The 13,782-nt window shown below is 40.5% G+C and overlaps 1 protein-coding gene across 1 annotated transcript; it reads left to right on the forward strand.

Moving 5' to 3' along the window:
• Positions 1-6,500: 6,500 nt before the first annotated feature.
• On the forward strand, positions 6,501-7,932 carry LOC149821626 (uncharacterized). The gene has a single exon (XM_089981648.1). The coding sequence runs from the start codon at positions 6,615-6,617 to the stop codon at positions 7,716-7,718; it is 1,104 nt and encodes a 367-aa protein (XP_089837774.1). The 5' UTR covers positions 6,501-6,614; the 3' UTR covers positions 7,719-7,932.
• The last annotated feature ends 5,850 nt before the right edge of the window (positions 7,933-13,782 follow it).

Here is a 13,782-nt window from a genome sequence, read left to right on the forward strand (position 1 = left end):
CGGAGATGAGAGATGATGTTGAGGGGTATGTGCGGACATGCCTCATCTGCCAGCAAGATAAGGGGACAAACCAGAAGGCTGCCGGTCTCCTTGAGCCTCTACCAATTCCAGAACGTCCTTGGAAAAACATCTCTATGGACTTTATTGTTAGTCTGTCAAAGGTAGAGGGCCTCAGTTCTATTTTGGTCGTGGTGGATCGTTTCTCAAAGTATGCCACCTTCATCTCAGCTTCCAAGGAGTGCCCTGCAGAGAAGACTGCAGAGTTGTTCGTAAAGCATGTGGTGAAGCACTGGGGCATACCAAAGAGCATTGTGAGCGATCGCGATGCTCGCTTCACGGGCAAGTTCTGGCGTGAAGTATTTCGGCTACTTGGCTCTGATTTGCTGTTTTCAACAAGCTTCTATCCGCAGACAGATGGGCAGACAGAGCGCATCAACGGGATACTGGAGCAGTACCTAAGGCACTTTGTTAGTGCCAATCAGAAAAATTGGGTGAAGCTCCTTGATGTGGCACAGTTTTGTTATAATCTGCAGAAGAGCGAATCTTCAAGCCACAGCCCGTTTGAGATAGCCACGGGGCAGCAGCCACTGACCCCGCACACTCTTGGCGCACAAGAAAAGGGAAGGCCATCCTTCGCCTATCAGTTTGTTCGCGACTGGCACGAGCAGAATGAGTTGGCGAAGGCATTCTTACACAAAGCGGCTAAGAGAATGAAGAAGTGGGCGGACAAACACCGTCGGCCCGCAGGATTCCAGGTTGGGGACCAAGTGTTGGTGAAGTTATATCCTGGTCGCACAGGCATCTTCCGCGGGCGGCACCGCGGACTACTCAGAAAGTATGAGGGACCCTTCACCATCACAAATAAGGTGGGCAAGCTGGCATATAAGCTGGAGTTGCCCCCAGACTTCAAGGTGCACCCGGTGTTCCATGTGTGCAACCTCAAGCAGTTCCATCCAGATGATGGAGACCCGGAACGCAATGTGCCACAACGCGCTCCCATCATGCAGAGGGCCCCGGCAGCACAACGGGCCGAGAAGCACCTCAGTCAGATCCTTCGCCACAAGGTCAACTACTTGGGGCAAGCGAAGAAATACTTGGTGCAGTGGGAGGAAACAGCGGAACCAACGTGGGAGCCTGCATTTCGAATGAACAGCCGCTACCCGGTTGAAGTCAGGGCTTACCACGAAACAGATGGCGCCGAGGACGGCGCATGATTTGAAGGGGGGAGCATGTTCCCTTGCGACTTACAGTGTACAGTTGCGCTAGAGTCTGTTTTTCTTTTGTTGAGTCTGATGTAAGCTGCCCGGTTCAGGTGAATCAATACCCCGAAGGGGCAGCCCGTATACTTGAACTGTAATAGCCTGTGGGCAAAATTGTGAATGAATTAAATGCGTTGAGCTTTTTTTTGTTCACCCTCGTTGTGATTGCTTCTTGTGATTGCAATTTCTCTCCCTCTATTCTCTCTTGCTCTCTTGCACTCTGATTACAAGCTTCCGCGACCGGCAAGCGAGCTGCCGAGTAGGCTTGCGGCGGTAAGGAAGGACCGTCGCGCCGCGCTGGCCCATTGAAGGAAATAGGCCCGTGACAATCATTGTAATCTATATAAAGATAAGAAGAGAAGAGTTCCTATTCAACATTGAATAGAGAGACTATCGGGGATGTAGGTGTTTACCGAACCACGTTATATGTGTGTGTGAGTGTATTCGGTGTATTATTAGTAAGCATCTTTTTTTACCTTCCTGTCGTGTATTATTGGATCATGTAATGTTTTGGTGGTACATTACTATGAACTTGTGTTTATTGTTTCCCATGAGTAAAGGAATTCCTTGAACTAAATTATGACATGTTTTTATAATGCTGGCTATTATTAGTTGGATCCCCATTTTATTCTTGATGTGAACACTTTTTTTGTTCCACATAATTTAAAAGATAATTTGGGGGAAAGATTGTTCAAGGGCCACATGCATTGTTTGGGAAAGATAATTTGGGTTAGGATGTCTCAGCTTTTCTGGTTGTATTGTTATTTTGTGCTTGGTTTTCAAAAAGGAATTTGACTTCAGTTTCTTGGGAAGTGGTTAGGTGTTTCATCCCCAGCCAATGCTGAATGAACAAAAACTAGTCGTGTTCAAGCATCATGTGTCACATGTTCGGGTTCTGTTGTTCTCTATGTTACATATCAGAGGACTTATTTTTGAAGAAAAAAGCATCATTGGAGAGCACACTATTCAAGTTTACTTACTAAGAAGTGTCTTTCCACGTTATTTTTGTGTTCTGAGGCCTTCTTATTGTGCCTTTGTATGCAAAACTGAAGAGTTGGATATTTTCTAGAAGGAAACTTTCCTTGTATATCATTTTAGATCATAGTCATCAATATTGACACCATGTTTTAAATATAGGTCTTTCTTTGAAAAGCCCTTTGCCATGCTTGTTTATTATTTAATTTTCTGTTTTTTTTTTTATTTTCTATTTATGTAATAGGTAGTGCCCCTTAGGGGCACTTTAGTATTTGTGTTCTAGCCGATGGAGCTAGCTCCAACTAGCCCCAACAGAAAATTTCCAGTGATAGCACCACCCTTAGCGGTCTCAACTTGCTCAGCTGTTTTCACCGTGACTCGGCCCTACCGGGTGCCGCCCTCGTTGGTTTGCTTTTACAAAATTTATTTAGTAAATTGTTTAATTTTTTTTTATATTTTGAAACTTATATAGCTGATGATTTTTATCATTAGGTATACCTTTTTTTATTATTTTGAAACTAGCATAGCTGACGATAATTTATCGTCAGCTATCTTCATTTTTTTTTTTTGAAACTAACATAGCCGACGATTTTTATCGTTGGCTATATTCTTATGCCGACAATAATTTATCATCAGTTTTAAGAACATAGCCGACAATACTTATCGTCCGCTATGTCAACATAAATGTTTTTTCAAAATAAATACGATGCTAATTATCGTCATTTTTAATCTATCACCGACAATATTTATCATCAATTTTAGTTAATATTGCCGAGGATATTTATCGTTGTATTTAATTAATACTGCCAATGATATTTATTATTACTTTAAGGATGATATTACCAATGTTCTCCTAGAGCCGATCCTTTTATACGATGATAATTATCATAGAGATTAAAGATGACGATATATAATTGTCATCGAAAATAAAAATATAAACGTCCTTAAAAAGCCGATGCCTGGTGCAACGGTATTTATCGTCGTTGATAGTATTGTCGACTAAAAATTAGCTATTGCTGACGATAATTATTGGTGGAAATGACCTGTTTTCTTGTATGGCCACCCTCGTGGGTAAACAACCCTGTAGTGAAAAAATGCAACATTTTTATTTTTTTTTATTTTTTTTCACATGTAACCTTCAAGATGTGATCTATATATCAGGTTGGATCATGTTTTTCTGATGTATATATCAGATTTTACATGGGTTGAAAAATCAACGGCTTACAATATACCAAATTTTCAAACCTCAAAAAAATATAACTTTATGTCCAAAACTATAATCCAAGAGTTGATTTCTCCTATTTTCACTATGCTGAACACATCCATGAGGTCAGATTTGATAAAAACAACCTTTCCTTATGAGTTTCAACTAAGGGGTTTCTTAACCATGAGGGTAGCAAATACTCTCTCTCTCTCTCTCTCTCTCTCTCTCTCTCTCTCTCTCTCTCTCTATATATATATATATATATATATATATATATATATATATATATATATATATATATATATAAGGACATATTTGGTAATCACCCCATTACGTACAAATAGCTGTAGATTCATGGCTAACTAGTGTTGTTTTGATCCAATCTGAGCTCATGGATGAATTCAGCATGTCTAAAATAGTGGGAGCCTGCTTTTAGAACATGTTTTTCTAATAAAAAGACATGATTTTTATGACTCAAGAAATATCAGATATTGTAGGCAATTGATTTTTGAAGCCCTAAAAGCCTACCTACCTGTTGTAATTGGATGATTTAAAAGTCGATTCCCAAAACATGAAGATCACATATGTATGGTTAGTTTCATGAAAAACAACCTACAAAATGAAAACAATAAAAAAAAAGGATGTTTGTACCTCATGTGGCCATCACCAAATATTATCCCTCACATATATATGTAATTAAATTGTTGATTAAAATAAAAGGCTCCTTGTGAATGGCAAGAATAGGACTTATATAGTCCCGAGATAATTGGATTAAGATCATGCCAACCACCTTATTTTAATTGAGTGGTTAGCATTACGAAGTCCAACTTTATAGATGAGTTGAATATAATAATACTAATTTTAGATAATAAAATAAACAATAAAAAAAACATAGGGGCATCTTCATATTTTCTTTTATTTTTCAAAGTATGGACGGTTGAAATACACGATACTAGAACTTGAATCGGTAATTTTAAATTGAGAGGAATCGGGTACGTGAGTTGGCTAACCTTTTTTAACGGGAAATGGTGATGAATGAATGGAAAGCATGTGGTCGAATTCAAGGTTTAGTCAACCACTTAATCAACTCACGTAACCCAGTCTACTAATTCAAAGCTGAGCACCACCATTTCAACATCTATATTTTTTAATTTTTTCTTGCTTTATGACATATTCTTGGCGTTATAAAGAATGGACTCGGACCGGATCATGGATCACGTCAATTGAGCTCAGATACCCACTGACCAAGTACATACGTAACCTGGCTCTAGTTCAACGTTAAGCCAATAGACAATAATGAGAAACAACATCTGATTATAGTAATCTTTGAAGACATCATCAAATATTGAATGACTTCCAATGCATGGAGGCCCGGGGGCAGGGATCCTAGCCTTGGAGTTTTACGTTTGATCGTAAGTATGGCAGGCTCAGCCAGCACGACCAGATCTTTGTGCCAGGTGCACTTTCTTCGAAATATATATTCAAAAAAAAAAATTTTTTGTTAAATGCATTTGGTACAGTTGGTTCTTGACATAATCGCAAGATATCGCCCAGATTTTAAAAATCTCACAATATTTTTCATATTTTAAAGGCTTTCAAATTTAAGCTCAAGAATGAGTTTGTGGTATATATGGTTCATGACTCCATCATTGCCATTATTTTTGTTGTTGGTGCTCTTGAGATTGTTAAGAGTTTTGTAATAAAAAAAAATGTGGTTGGTAGGAGCTATCCCTTGTGGTGGGACGTCGCAGGTTCAAACCCCAGTGGTACATTAAATAACTGGTGGGGTTGGTTCTGCCTAACCCCAGCTTGCATTTCAAAAAGAAAAAAGGACTTGGTATTAGGGGTAGTCATATTGGCTGACCCGGCCTGTCTCAGCCCGTTTTTTAATGGTTTGAACGGTCCATCAATGATCAGCAGGCTGCGTCAAAGCCTGACCTGCAGGCCCAACCCGAGCAGGGGTGTAATGAGCCAAGCCCGAATAGGCCAAGCTGGGCTCGTTTACTAGCCCAAAGTAGTAGTAAAAGTTCCGAGGATATACCATTTGAAAGCATGCTGATTTATATGCTTATCTATGATTAAAAACTTGCCTAAAAAAAAGCGACTGTAGCTCAAGTAGGCACAAAGGCTACTTGAGTGAAAGGAGCGTACTCCAACTTGGCTCGATTCTGGAGTTGAGCTCGCTTCACTTTCTCTTTTCTGCTCGTTTTTTTAGAACATAGGTCTGTCGTTGAAATATAGGGTGAAATATGGGCCTTTGTCTTTGGATATTGTTTATCGATCGTTGGTACTCGATTGAGGGTTGGTTAGGACTTATGATGGAAGGATAAGTATTTTGGTAAAGAGAAATGCAGATCAATCCCAACACCGATGGACCCAATCCGCGCAAAGACAGCAGGGAATGCGTGTCTATATGTTAAATGGACAACGGGCTCGGATCCGCTTTTTGGGTTCACTGGCATTGTCTCCTACGTACCCGTGTTCAGACATGTCTGGGTCCACTTTGGTTGCATTTCACACATTACATGCAGTCACGGTTGTTATTGGTTGCCGACTGCAACGTCGGTACCCAATTGATTGGACCTACATGATCCATCAATGGATGCCCTTCCTATCAAAGATGAACGCAGCAGGGCAGAGAAACGTGGCTCAGCTGCTGAAGAGCTCGTTCAAACTTGTGAAATAGGCTCGTCAAATGCAATTAAACAGGGTAGAATTTGGTCGAATATGGGATAAGATCCGATCCATTAACATTCCTACTTGGGTGTGTGACCACTGGTCGTGTCCAGTCTAAACGGATCCAAGACGATCCGATCAATGGGCAGCCATTCAGATCTCAATTATTGGCGCTCTGTACTTTTAATTAGGATAAAAGTTAAGGTGGCGTTCGTCGAAAGGGGAAGACATTTGTCCTTTTGCTATCTACGAACGAACGAACGAACGAACTCAACCAAGGAAGCTTCTCGCTTCCTCCCACGCACGAATGCCTCCTTCAACGTTCTCTTTCTCTCTCCCCTTCCTCTCCTATTTATTATGCTCATCATCCTTCTCTCTTCTCTCATCTTCCTCGTTATCGTTCTTTCTTCTCTCCTCTTCTCTTTTTTCGGATTCTCAGATCGAAAACCGGTGTCCCCCTTTTCACTTTCTCTCTGCGAGCGGGACGTCACATTTCTACGATGGAAGCTTTGGACTCCGATCGTATCGTTCTCGAGAAGATTAGGAGGCACCTTCTCGGTGATTCCTCGCCTTGCGTTTCCTTTCTCCCCGAAGACCTCTTAGCTCACGGTGGTTCCGATCAGAAGCAGAGCCAGAGCGTAGAAGTCGGAGATCTGTGCGGTTTCCGGGGATTCGAGTCGGTTAGTGATAAGAGAGTTGGGGTACCGAACGATTCTGGCTTTGATCTAGACGATCTTTTGGAAGAATACTGTGGTTCCGAGGGCTCGAGCTCGGAGTCGCAAGTTACCGACGCTAAAATGGAGAAATCGAGAGATTTCTCCCCGGAATCTTGCGGATTCCAGGGTTTGAGCTCGGCATCGGAAATCCTCCAGCCTAAAGCCGAGTTCTTGGACGTTTCGTTCGAAATCGATAGGTTCCTCGCGTGTTCTGGCTTCGATTCTCCGATCAGCGATCAAAAGATCGTCCTCTCGAGCTCATTTGTCAGTGAGGCTCCTCCATCGCTCAGCGAGAACACCGGCAGCGCTCCTCCTCCTCCCGGCGGTGGGGCCAAGCGCCGCCGACCACTGCCTCTGAGCTTACCGCCGGCCCGCCCGGCGCCCGAGGTCGCCGGAAAACGTGTGGACGTCGTAGAGGAGGAGTCGATGAGGCGTTACCGGGGCGTGAGGCGCCGGCCGTGGGGGAAGTTCGCGGCGGAGATCCGGGACCCGGCGAGGCAGGGCGCGAGGGTTTGGCTGGGGACGTTCGACACCGCGATCGAAGCGGCGCGGGCGTACGACCGAGCGGCCTTCGAAATGAGAGGGAGCAAGGCCGTCCTCAACTTCCCGCTCGAGGCCGGCCGCGGTCCGGCTTTGAGCGAGGACGGGGCAGGCCGGAAGAGGAAGAAGGACGGCAGCGACAGAATAGAGGCCGAGCCCGTAGCGATGAAGAAGAAGAGGAACGAGCCTGAAAGCAACGACTCAAAAACTGCCGTCCAGGACGCCGTTCCACTCACGCCGTCCATCTGGTCGAGCGTGATGGATCTGACGGGTGCCTTCTCCGTCCCTCCCTTGTCTCCGTTGTCGCCACACCCGTTCTTCGGATACCCGCAGCTTCTGGTGAACTAGGGCTTCGCGATTCTTCCGGCCGGAAGGTTTATCCCGGCGATAGAATATCCGCGAAGTTGAAAATGAGCAAACCAACCTGGTCGCTTACACTGAGATGAAAATGCACATATAACAATTCTTTAGTTTAATTAATTTGTTTTCCCTTGAAGGATTTTTGTTTCCTGCATTTCAGTTGTGTGAATATATGAATATGAAAAATATTTGACGCACGGTCCATAGAGGATGTGAAAAGGATATGGAATTGAAAGCACATAGATGGAACGTGGTTCAACTTGCACGACGATGAAGATAGGGCAGCTCCAATTTGTGCACTATCTGATTCTGATAACGTTTCGTATCATGATTGACGACAGATTGCAGTAAATGATTTTCAAGTCTGCTTCTTTAAAGGGTCGTCTGTTTCACCCAATTTACCCATGAAAATGAGAGTTTATATATGAAAATTTCTATTTTCCTATGCTAAAACAAACGTGCCAACTCTATTTTTCTGTAAGGCCAACAATCATCCTGAGTTTCTTTCCACATTGACCGTGTATTTATTTTTTATATTTAAACCCAGAAACCAGACTCTAGGATCAAAGACCTACCCGCGCTCTTTGCCTGTTGTACTTATGGTCCCTCTGTCCTAACAGTGTAAAACTCTATGAGCTTGCCCTTTGCCCCCAAAGGAGTCGCCACTCCTGGGCTCAAGGAAGGGTGATACCCATGGGAGTTGAACCTATACCACCTGCCTAACAGCCTAGGTCTCATCCCATTACGCTAAACCCTTTTGGGTCACATTGACTATCCATTTACCACGTAAATCCATACACACTACCCCCCCTTCTCAATGTATTTACATATTCATTTTTTTCAAACATGGAACAACCTTTCCCCCATTATGATATGCCTTTTCCAGTCTTTTTTTTAAGAATAAAGCTGATACAACTCATACCCTTGGGTTTTGAACTTGCAACGTCCAACACAAGGTGACATGCACTAACTGCTCCTACCAAACAAGTGGAGCTGGAGCCCCCATTGAATCGATGAAACTACTTGTTGAAACTTCAGAATTCACGTACCTCCCTTAACATGGAACCTAACAAGCCTAAAACTCGTTTCATGTTGATCAACATTGATTTTATCATCAAACGTATACAATGCAATGCTTTTATGCTGAAATATTCTATTTTCTTAATATTTACACGGAGAAATCTCTCCAAAGACCTAGTCACGTTGGCTCTTTGAGTCGCACATAAGATCACTATCTTGGCAGCGTAAAACTACATGGCTTACTTTTTACCCCCGGGGAATCGCCATACTCCGGCTTGCACAAGGGGTGACACCCATGTGATTTGATCCTAAACTGCGGGCTTAGCAGCCTAGGCCCCATCCCACTAGGCAAAGCTCCTTTGGGGCTATGACAAAGAAAAAAGATCACACGCCTACTTTTATACATTTCATTTCAGTTTTAAAGCTTTTTAGAAAGAAAAAAAAGGTTTAACTGAACACCCTTGTGAGAAATACGCAGTTAGGTCCACATAATAAATGCATAGAGATCACACCTCTCTCATTCTCATGGGAAGTCACTTCCCACACGGCACTTCCTTTCAAGGAAAGTGACTTATCATCAAAGCAGGTTATATGTTCCCCCCCCGAACAGGGCAGTTAGCTACATCTCATGATCGGGGGTCCCAAAGAGCACCACGTATGTAAGCATGTGCGTCTCGTATCCCCATGTTTGTCAGCATTAATTAGCGTTGGAGTTTGATAAGATTGCAAAGACTTAAGTACCCTCTCCTCCATTGGTGCAAAAAAAAATGACGGTTCTTGAAAAGGAGTGGTTGTAAAGACTTAAGTGCCCCGAAGATGATTATTTAAGACTCAGTCTCTGCACTGCAGGATTATCCGAGAAAGAAATCTCCCCTGGAGGAGGCCATGAACATCAACCCTCTCACTCTCTCTCTCCCTTCTATTTCTGCTTCTGTGCACATCCATTAGAAGATCATACATTGCTCCATCAAGCACCGACTGACCTATACATTGACTCTTGTGAAGCCTGATTCAGAGTTTTTACCCTTACAGGAGGAGGGTTTGGGGGTTCCTCCCAGCGTGGGTATCATCATTCAACTAAATGAGTTGTAGATCCTGATTCAGAGTTTTTACCCTTACAAGAGAGGGGTAAAACCTCATCTCACTCTCTCTCCCTTCTCTCTCTACTTCTGTGCACATCCAACAAACGATCCAACATTTCTCCATCAAACACCGACTGACCTGCACACTAACTGTAGCATCGTTCAACTTGATGAGTTGTGGAACCTGATTTAGAGTTTTTGCCCTTACAGGAGGGGGGTTTGGGGGCTCCTCCCAGCGTGGGTAGCATCATTCAACTTGAAGAGTTCTAGAGTCTGATTCAAAGTTTTTATCCATTCATATTTTAAGGCATTAGATCTCATTTTTGAACATCCACGCATGTGCAGTTTGCTTTCATCATGTTCAGTTGCTTTCTAGATTATACTTTGAATTCTTGTGCATTTTAGATCTATCGATTTGTATGTAACCATAGCATATTTTAATTTGAATTTTTTACTGCAACTTCATGCATATGTCTTCATGCTCTCCACCAAAAATCAGATCATTCTGATTTTGTTTGACCCACTTTAAAAATCGAGATTCAAAACCTGTTATTTTGCACCGTCAGGATTTTAGCAGAATCAAGACCAACTTGCGGAAGTGATTTCTCCCTAACCAGAGATGATTTTTCCTATCAGTAAAAAAGGTTGTTTTCTAAATTGAATCTAGTTTGTTCATACTAAATTTTAGCGATTTCTATAGTGTTTTCGTACCAGTTTTGGGTCAAAAACCATAACCCTGTCACCCTGTATCATTTTAACGACTCAGATTTTGATCCATTTTGTTTGAATTTTATTTTCCTAATGGAAGATCATTTTTCAATTCTGTAAAACCGGTTCTCTTTGTTTATGTGTCTAGTTCATCCCTGTAAATTTTCAGAATTTCTCATGGTAAATTATTATTTTATTTTGATTAAATACCAAAACCTTGTATCCAGATTTTATAAATGTTCTGATTTTGGCCCCCATATCATGACTGTTGTAGCACTTCTTCAACAAATCGTTATTTGATTGACAATATTCTTCAGCAAATTATTGTTATGATTTTTTGAGTCTCTAATGAGTCTCTACTATGATTTGTAGTATTTTTGGGTCTTCAACGAGCCTCACAATGATTTATAGTGTTGTTCGATCTTTTAACTATGATTTATAGTGCTTTGGGGTCTCCAACGAGCCCCACAACGATTTGTAGTGCTTTTCGGTCTTTTAACTATGATTTATAGTGTTTTCGGGCCTCTAACGAGACCCACAACGATTTATAGTGTTGTTGGACCTCGCTATAGCGATTTGTAGTGTTTCTCGCTAAACACTACAGCGATTTGTGATACAAATCGCTGTCTGAATCAGGACCAACTTGTCAGGGTCATATCTCCCTAACCAGAGATCGGATTTCAAATCCGTAAAAAGTGGTGTCTTTGTTATGAAGTCTAGTTTATTCCTGTAAATTTTCAGCGATTTATATAGTAATTTGATACCCCATTTGGATCTAAAACCAAACCCCTATCAGTCTGCCTTATTTGAGTGACATAGGTTTTTATTTCATTTTGTAAGAGTCATATCTCCCCAACGGAAAATCATTTTTCAAATCCGTAAAAAGGGTTTTCTTCCTCTATGTGTCTAGTTTATATCTGGAAAGTTTTATAACTTTTTATGCTCATCTGATATTTCGAACTTGTTAAAAACCGAGACATGTTATAAAATGTTATAAAACTTAAAAAGTTTGAAACTTCCTCTATGTGTCTCAATTTTTAACAGGTTTGAAATATCAAATGAGCATAAAAAGTTATAAAACTTTCCAGATATAAACTAGACACATAGAAGAAGAAAACTCTTTTTACGGATTTGGAAAATGATCTTCCGTTGGGGAGATATGACTCTTACAAAATGAAATAAAAACCTATGTCACTCAAATAAGACAGACTGATAGGGGTCTGGTTTTAGATCCAAATGGGGTATCAAATGACCATATAAATCGCTGAAAATTTATAGGAATAAACTAGACTTCATAACGAAGACACCACTTTTTACGGATTTGAAATCCGATCTTTGGTTAGGGAGATATGACCCTGACAAGTTGATCCTGATTCGGATAGCGATTTGTATCACAAATCGCTGTAGTGTTTAGCGAGAAACACTACAAATCGCTAAACACTACAGCGATCCGAATCAGGACCAACTTGTCAGGACCATATCTCCCTAACCAAAGATCGGATTTCAAATTCGTAAAAAGTGGTATCTTTGTTATGAAGTCTAGTTTATTCCTGTAAATTTTCAGCGATTTCTATGGTCATTTGATACCCCATTTGGATCTAAAACCAGACCCCTATCAGTCTGTCTTATTTGAGTAACATAGGTTTTTATTTCATTTTGTAAGAGTCATATCTCCCCAACGGAAGATCATTTTTCAAATCCGTAAACAGGGTTTTCTTCCTCTATGTGTCTAGTTTATATCTGAAAAGTTTTTATAACTTTTTATGCTAATTTGATATTTCAAACCTGTTAAAATTCGAGACACATAGAGGAAGTTTCAAACTTTTTAAGTTTTATAACATTTTATAACATGTCTCGGTTTTTAACAGGTTCGAAATATCAAATGAGCATAAAAAGTTATAAAACTTTCCAGATATAAACTAGACACATAGAGGAAGAAAACCTTTTTTATGGATTTGGAAAATGATCTTCCGTTGGGGAGATATGACTCTTACAAAATGAAATAAAAACCTATGTCACTCAAATAATACAGACTGATAGGGGTCTGGTTTTAGATCCAAATGGGGTATCAAATGACCATAGAAATCGCTGAAAATTTACAAGAATAAACTAGACTTCATAACGAAGACACCACTTTTTACGGATTTGAAATCCGATCTCTGGTTAGGGAGATATGACCCTGACAAGTTGGTCCTGATTCGGATAGCGATTTGTATCACAAATCGCTGTAGTGTTTAGCGAGAAACACTACAAATCGCTATAGCGAGGTCCAACAACACTATAAATCGCTATGGGTCTCGTTAGAGACCCAAAAACACTATAAATCATAGTTAAAAGACCGAAAAACACTACAAATCGTTGTGGGGCTCGTTGAAGACCCCAAAGCACTATAAATCATAGTTAAAAGATCGAACAACACTATAAATCATTGTGAGGCTCATAAAAATACTACAAATCATAGTAGAGACTCAAAAAAATCATAACAATAATTTGCTGAAGAATATTGTCAATCAAATAACGATTTGTTGAAGAAGTGCTACAACAGTAATGATATGGGGGCCAAAATCAGAACATTTATAAAATCTGGATACAAGGTTCTGGTATTTAATCAAAATAAAATAGTAATTTACCATAAAAAAATTTCAAAATTTACAAGGATAAACTAGACACATAAACGAAGAGAACCCGTTTTACAGAATTGAAAAATGATCTTCCATTAGGAAAATAAAATTCAAACAAAATGGATCAAAATCTGAGCCGTTAAAATGACACAAGGTGACAGGGTTATGTTTTTTCACCCGAAACTGGTACAAAAACACCATAAAAATCGCTGAAATTTGGTAAGAACAAACGAGATTCAATTTAGAAAACAACCTTTTTTACGGATCGGAAAGATCATCTCTGGTTAGGGAGAAATCACTTTCGCAAGTTGGTCCTGATTCTGCTAAAATCCTGATGGTGCAAAATAACAGGTTTTGAATCTCAATTTTTAAAGTGAGTCAAACAAACTCAGAATGATCTGATTTTTGGTGGAGAGCATGAAACCATATGCATAAAGTTGCAGTAAAAATTTCAGATTAAAATAAGCTCTGGTTACATACAAATCGATAGATCTAAAATGCACAAGAATTCAAAGTATAATCTAGAAAGCAACTGAACATGATGAAAGCAAACTGCACATGCGTGGATGTTCAAACATGAGATCTAATGCCTTAAAATATGAATGGGTAAAAACTTTGAAT

Source organism: Nuphar pumila, chromosome 11 (assembly GCF_984573655.1).
Source record: "Nuphar pumila chromosome 11, dmNupPumi1.hap1.1, whole genome shotgun sequence".
Classification (NCBI taxonomy): domain Eukaryota; kingdom Viridiplantae; phylum Streptophyta; class Magnoliopsida; order Nymphaeales; family Nymphaeaceae; genus Nuphar; species Nuphar pumila.